This window comes from Rutidosis leptorrhynchoides, chromosome 8 (genome assembly GCF_046630445.1).
Source record: "Rutidosis leptorrhynchoides isolate AG116_Rl617_1_P2 chromosome 8, CSIRO_AGI_Rlap_v1, whole genome shotgun sequence".
NCBI lineage: Eukaryota > Viridiplantae > Streptophyta > Magnoliopsida > Asterales > Asteraceae > Rutidosis > Rutidosis leptorrhynchoides.
The window spans coordinates 300,890,954-300,898,237 of record NC_092340.1 but is presented as its reverse complement, the minus strand read 5'-3'; the positions used below and the strand labels follow the sequence as shown (position 1 = coordinate 300,898,237).

Below are 7,284 nucleotides of genomic sequence, written 5' to 3'. Positions count from 1 at the left end.
TCGACTGTGCACCCCTGGTTTCATAAACCAAGGTGCAGGGTTCCATGGTCTGACATGCGGTCGACCGTGTACCGAACTGTGAAACTTTATGCTTTCATTCTAAGCTTTGTTTGATTTTGGTCTTTTGCTAGAATAAGTGTGAATTAGTGAACTTGTATATTTATGTCAAGATATCTATAATCACCTCTAGTTATGTGCATGTGTCATCATCAAAACAGTTATTTTTATGAATTAAGATTGATACAATCATTAGTTATAAACCCACATTCTCCCCCAACAACATCTCTAGATGATTTTGAGAGCACATGAATAAGTTTATGATAGATTTTATATGTACTTTAATCCAATCCAAGGAAGTCATTTTGTGTGTAATTTAGTAAATTCGTGAACTATTTTGAGCATGTTAAGTAGTTTTCTTAGTGATTTGGGGCATAGTTTTTTTTAAATTGCAATACGGGATGGCCCAGCGGAATTTAACCACCCACGCGTTCATCTCTCGCAGTTGCATAACCCGCCCCCAACTGCTGCGCAGGAGGAATTTGGCCCAATATGAGGGCATGGGCGGTAAAACCCCATCCCCCACTGCCCTCGTAACGTGATGTACGGAAGACACCTTTGGGTGAAATTTAAGGGTAAATGGGCAACCTTGTGTGCAATGTTGCACTCTACGGGAGTAGAACTCCTGACCTCTCGCTAAGAGAGGCAGTCCAGTACCACATGAGCTAGAACACGAGGTTGATTTGGGGCATAGTTGAAGAATTTTATTTGTTTGAGTAGATTTGTGAATGAGAATTAGATGCTTTTGTGAATGATTTGGAGCATATATTAATTTCTTAACGGCTAACAATACTATATAAATATAGTTATTTTGATAATTCAATATTGGATTCACCCTTAAAAAAATTCACGAATTTGCAGATCTTAAGCTACTAATCAATCAAACACATATACAAATTATCACAACATAACACAAATACGCCACTAATCATTTTAAATACTAGAAACTCATGACTAACGTATACAACTTTATAATATCACAAAATAATAATAATTATAATCATAATTATTATTATAATTATAATTATTATATATAAAATAATAAATCCACGTCACTACACTAGTGTAACGGATTAAACACATCATATATCCCTTTTTCTCCACCTCAAACTCACACACAATACTTTCTACTTTTCCCACATAAAAAACATGGGTGCTAATACGTCATCATTAAGCCATGATCATCCGCTAATAAACTTGGGTGACTTACCTGAATCATGTGTAGCTTTAATCTTATCGTATTTAAATCCGGTTGACATCTGTAAATTAGCTCGAGTTAACCGCGCATTTCGATCAGCTTCAACTGCTGATTTCATTTGGATATCCAAATTACCCTCTAATTATCGTCAACTAGTCGAAACATTATCAATTAATGACACGAAAAAGCTTGAAGAAAAGCAGATTTTTGCAAAGTTAAGTAGACCGGTGTCATTTGATGCAGATAATCATAAGGTTCGTTAATTGTCCCTTTTATCTTTAAGTTTGAGTTGTTTAGAGTCATGGGCGAATCTAAAGTATGGTGGAGTCCTATGACCGAGTGAAAAAAATTTATACAACGTATTCGTCAAATTATATAAGACACTAATAAATTTAACTATATGACTCAATATACTTTTAAAATTTATGATTTTTTACAAGTAAAACAACCACTAAAGTTTATTTTTAAATATAATTAGCTTTGGAAAAAAAAATTAGAACCTCATTGAATTTTCATGCCGGATTCGTCACTGTTTATAGTTATGAAAGCACCATGTAAAAGTGAATTTATGAATTTGTTATAGAAATTTTGGGTGGACAAGAGGAGTGGTGCTGTTTGTGTGTCGATATGTTCAAAAGCATTAACAATAACCGGAATCAATGATCGGAGATACTGGAATTATATTCCCTCTGATGAATCACGGTGAGTTTTTTTTTTTTTTTTTTTTATTCTCTCTCTGTTTTTTTTTTTTTTTTTTTTCTAAAAAAATCAACTTAGTGAAAAATACCATTACTCAGAAGTTCATAGTGATTAAACTCCAACATAGTGGTAGTTATGTTAATTAATCGATTACGAGTATATTTTATCTTTTCTACTGACTAATCGGCACAATATACTTTTAATTATTCTATTGGTGATTAATTTATAATGATATTAAGTTATTTAAATTTAAGGAGTTAAACATTAGAAATTCACCTATTGTTGATAAATAGAGGTTACACAAATAAATCTAGGTCCCATTGTTTTTCTCTCGTTGAATTGATAATGCATCTATGTTGCAACAACAACAATAACAACAGCAATCCCTTATTACCACGGAGGTTCAGTATGCACGGCTCTTAGCATCTGGCCAAGTAGGTTGTCGTAGTGGCGAATCTATGATCAAAACTCAATGGGGTCCTGCCATTTTTTTTTTCCAACACTAATTATATTTGACGGATATTTAGTAGTTGTTTACGTACAAGAAACTATAAATCCTAAATGTCTATGGGGTCATAAAGTAAAGTTTAGTGGTGTTTTGTACAATTTGAAAACAAATTCGTAAAAAAATATTCTAGACTAGTGGTGTCACGGGACCCCGTTGCCATTAACTAAACTCGCCACTGGGTAGTCGCCTCACGATTAGTATGCTCGCAAAGTGAGTCGGAAACTCGGACCCGAAACGAACAAAAAACAATCACAAGTTAACACCGAATCTTGCTATTGAGTTGATAATGCGTTTGTGTTGATATGTAAAGGTAGAAAGTTTTTCCTTGTTCGGGCTATCTAGGAAGGCGAGTGATCCAACCCAATACTCTGATGTACGCAGCGTAACATGGTTACTCTCTAACTGTTTCCAATCCTCCCTGGTCACCTCCGAATCTTACTATTGAGTTGATAATGCGTTTGTGTTGATATGTAACACTCCATAAATGTTTTGGATAAGTTTTAGACATATTTTTTTTGAACAACAATTTTTTTTTTTCACTCCATCAATTAGATCACAAAATTACAAATACTGACATGCAAGTAAAATGCAATAAAAATTATGTAAATTTATAAAAAATATAATTTTATTCCGTCAATAATGTTGTGAAAGAAAAAAATAGACTCTGAGTTGTAACAAACTAATTCAAAAAAATTAAGTACATCGCGTTTTAAACCAAGCTATAAAGAAAGGAAAAGAAAGATTAATTTGTATGATTATTGTTTATGATTTTTCTAAAAACAGCTCATAAGGTTTTCTTTAACACGTAAAAAGTGTTATAGTTATACAATTCAATAATCGTCACTTTAAAACCAACATAACTGTTATCCGAAAATTAAGTTACATTTCATCAACTAAATCATTACTTAATCATGTAGATATCCAACGGTTGCATACCTCAAACAAATCTGGTGGTTAGAAGTACATGGGGCCATCGAGTTTCCGTTGCCAGTCGGGACTTACTCGTTGTCATTCAAACTTCATTTGGGCAAAGTAAGAACGCGAAAAGGACATAGTATATGTAGCAGAGACGACGTTCATGGGTGGGATGCAAAACCCGTGGAGTTTAAGTTTACAACAGAAAACGGTCAACATAGTGCGACCAAGCGGTTTTTGAAGACAATCGGAAACTGGGAGTACCACCATGTTGGAGAGTTCATTGTTGATGACTCAAACACACCGACAAATGTGAAATTTTCGTTGACACAAATAGATTGCACGCATGCTAAAGGTGGTCTTTGTATAAGCTCTGTTCTTATATGCTCTAGCAACATTCCCCAAAACTCAAATCCTTACAATGTTTAAGTGACAAATGATGAAGTTTATCAATTTAGGATAGAGTTAATTAAGAGTTATTTGCCCGTAATCTTATGTATTTATATTATAAAGTAAATAGTTTTGCTTATTTAGTTAATGTGATGTAATATATAGATTGAATGTATAAGTTAGCAAAGTGTTTTTTTTTTTTTTTCACCATATGTTTGGTGAAACTAGCTTGTAATAGGAACATATATTTATATATAACTGTTTGACATAAATTAATATGAGAATAGCATATTTTTATATAACTTAATTTGATTAGATAAAAGTATATTTATGTCATTGTGTGAGATTAAAGTTGTAAGTTACTGTTCATATTGGAGTAAACTGTAGTTATTCATTGATTGTCTAATGAGGTTTATAAAAAGATTACAAGAGATTTTCGTTCCTTTAATTTAAGAAATATTGTTTGGACCGGATGGTTTGTTTCATATGTTGGTGTTGTTCAGGGCATATTATTGTTGATTTTCATGTATTTTTTTTTTTTTTTTTACTACCTATTCTTTTCACTAAATCATTCGTTTCACGGGCTCTCCCTGATGAAGGTTGATCTCAAATCTCCTCCGTTGTTTTCAATCGATTTATTTCGTCAGTGTTAGTATTGTCTATATAAAATTTATAATAATGTAGCATATCTTTTTACATTTTTAATCTCCTACATGGTATTGTTTAGATAATTTCAAGGTGGATTTCGATAAGACATTTGATTCCATTCATTGGGATTATGTGCTAGATATGCTTCGCTTTATGGGGTTTCCGAATCGATGGATCAGATGGATTAAAGCATGTTTTAACTCTTCGAGGGCCTCTCTTTTACTTAACGGCAGTCCATCTTCAGAGTTCTCGATTGAACGGGGTCTTAGGCAAGGAGACCCGTTATCTCCTTTTCTTTTCATTATTGGTATGGAAGGATTAAATGCAGCTATAAATGATGCCATGGATGCTGCCTTATTCTCCCCGATTCAGGTAGGAACTCGTAAAAAGTTTACCCGATTAGCATTATGCTTATATGCAGACGACGTCTTATTTTTGGGGGAATGGTCTCAAACTAATGCAGCTAACCTCAAGATTATCCTTGAGTGTTTTTTTCGGGTATCCGGGTTAAGAATAAATCTTATCAAATCTTCCCTTTATGGTGTCGGAGTTAGTGAATCGGAAGTGAATTACTTAGCGAGTTTCATGGGTTGTTCTTTTTCGTCTCTTCCGTTTCATCATTTAGGTTTGCCGGTGGGTTATAACATGAATAGGATGGAAAGTTGGAAAAATGTGATTGATAAAGCTAAAAAGCGTCTTGCTTCGTGGAAGGCAAATATGATCTCGATGGGTGGAAGGCTCACTCTCTTAAAATCAGTGCTAGGAGCGATCGGTACGTATTATATGTCTTTATTTAAAGCCCCGGCAGTTGTTATTCAAAAACTCGAATCGTTGCGTGCTAATTTTTTTTGGGGCGGTAAGGAAGATGTGAAAAAAATTCATTGGATTAAGTGGAGGGTGGTCTTAAACCCAATTGAAATTGGTGGGTTAGGGGTTGCTAGTCTCAAGTCTCTTAATTTGGCTCTTGTTAATAAATGGAGATGGCGTCTTTTAAATAATCCGAATTCGAGTTGGGTCAATATTATTACTGCTATCCATGGTCCAAGTATAGGTGCTAATAATGTGTCTGGAATTTGGAGCTATCTAAAGAAGTGTACGGATCAAGTTGCTTTTTCTCATGCACTTAATGTCTCTAATTTGCGAATGTGTATTGGTAATGGTCGTGCAACAAACTTTTGATACGACCCGTGGTTTGAAGGTATTCAGCTAGCGGTGAGATTCCCCAGATTGTTTAATTTAGAATGTAACAAGTTTTGCAAAGTGGTTGACAGAGTTGCAATGTCGTTTGAGAGTTATGGCTGGCGTAGATTACCGAGAGGAGGGATCGAATCGATTCAATGGCAGCAATTAATGGATGTTGTGAATCAGGTGCAGCTTGTAAATGAGTGTGATCAATGGTGTTGGGATGGGTTCAAGTTTGGTATTTATTCGGTTTCGCAAGCGAGAAAAATGATCGACTCTATTGACCAACAAGATCCATCGCAACCTACTTTATGGTGTAAATACGCTCCTATAAAGATCAATGTTTTCATTTGGCGTTTGAAGTTACGCCGTCTTCCAACTAAGCTTAACTTGGTGGCGAAAGGATTGGAGTTAGATGATGGGATTTGTTGTGTATGCTCTAATGACTTTGAAGATGATTTGCATTTATTCACCAACTGTGCTACCAGCATGGATATTTGGAGCGCTTTAGCAGCCTGGTTTAATTTGGATATTCCGACATGGAACTCGTTGGATGGCATATGGAATTGGGTGGATGGTGTTCCCATAAACGGCAAACAAAGAATGATTATTCGGGTGATTATTTTAGCTACTCTTTGGAATATTTGGCGGCTAAGAAACAGCATTATTTTTAAAGATTCAAAGTTTCGCAAGTGTCATGTTGTTGATAGCATTATCGTTGATAGTTTTAATTGGTTGTATGCTAGATACAAGAAGAGTAGTATTAATTGGACAGGGTGGTTACAAAACCCTCTGAACGCTTTGTAATTGTATTTTTTTTCCCTTGCTTCTAGCGTCTTGCTAGTCGCCTTTTTATTTAATTTTTCTGCCGTTCAAAAAAAAAAAAATTGTTTAGATAATTTCATTATCACATGGCATTTTGATTTAATTTATTTTTATGAGAATTTTTATCAATCTTGAACTCATTTAATCAAAAGATCATACTTCAACTTCGATCTCCGTTGATGATTCTTTTAAATTCCAAAAGAATATTAACTTTCATGTTTTTTACTTTCCACACTAGTAAAACCCTAACTCGCAAACAACTACTGTACAAGGAATTTTTTGTTTTAATTTTTATCAATTTTCAGTTTAATCAAAATCAAAAACAAATTTAAATTCAATTTTAAGTGATTTCTTTCATATAATTTGTAGCCTCGTTGTACATTATGTATTTTTAGGAAATAAAAATAATTTTTATGTTTTAGTAGAGAGGATAATAGGAGAATTAGCCCTTACGGGGTAGGCGGTATGGGTGCCAAAGGCACACGGGGTCAGGGTTTCTCCGCCAGTCCAAACCTTTTGCAATAATAGGAGAATTAAAGACAATTTTAAAATAATACATATATTTTCTTTCTGGTCTACTAAGCTACGAGTGAAAGTGTTTAATAAGAACCTTATACACTCATTTTTTAATCTCTCTTATCGTTTATAAAAATTCTAAAATGCCTTTTAGACTCATCTTAAAGTAGCATTAGACAAACTCGTTAGTTGAGCTAGATTGAAAGTGACGGAAAGTAACGAAGGTATCACAACGTGTGTCATGTAAGACCCGAATAATAATTGTACAGTGATGTAAATAGTGTACATTAAGTGTAGGCTGCAATGTGTAATTAAACTGGGTCAGAAGCTGTTCAGACCACTAGTG

General features: G+C 34.2%; 2 protein-coding genes across 2 annotated transcripts; both read left to right on the top strand.

Moving 5' to 3' along the window:
* The first annotated feature begins 1,206 nt into the window (after window positions 1-1,206).
* Window positions 1,207-3,806, top strand: LOC139864349 (F-box protein PP2-A11-like). The gene is made up of 3 exons (XM_071852926.1): window positions 1,207-1,509; window positions 1,839-1,957; window positions 3,380-3,806. Exons 1-3 carry the CDS (start codon window positions 1,207-1,209, stop codon window positions 3,804-3,806), a joined length of 849 nt encoding a protein of 282 aa, XP_071709027.1.
* A 1,887-nt stretch (window positions 3,807-5,693) lies between these two features.
* LOC139864348 (uncharacterized) lies at window positions 5,694-6,404 on the top strand. The gene has a single exon (XM_071852925.1). The coding sequence runs from the start codon at window positions 5,694-5,696 to the stop codon at window positions 6,402-6,404; it is 711 nt and encodes a 236-aa protein (XP_071709026.1).
* The last annotated feature ends 880 nt before the right edge of the window (window positions 6,405-7,284 follow it).

Excerpts from the sequence above, each read along its gene's own strand:
- LOC139864348 (XM_071852925.1), top strand. The coding sequence starts at position 5,694 with ATGTCGTTTGAGAGTTATGGCTGGCGTAGATTACCGAGAGGAGGGATC.
- LOC139864349 (XM_071852926.1), top strand. The coding sequence starts at position 1,207 with ATGGGTGCTAATACGTCATCATTAAGCCATGATCATCCGCTAATAAAC. Across the intron at positions 1,510-1,838 it reads TTGATGCAGATAATCATAAG|AAATTTTGGGTGGACAAGAG; the intron begins GTTCGTTAATTG and ends AATTTGTTATAG. Across the intron at positions 1,958-3,379 it reads ATTCCCTCTGATGAATCACG|ATATCCAACGGTTGCATACC; the intron begins GTGAGTTTTTTT and ends TTAATCATGTAG.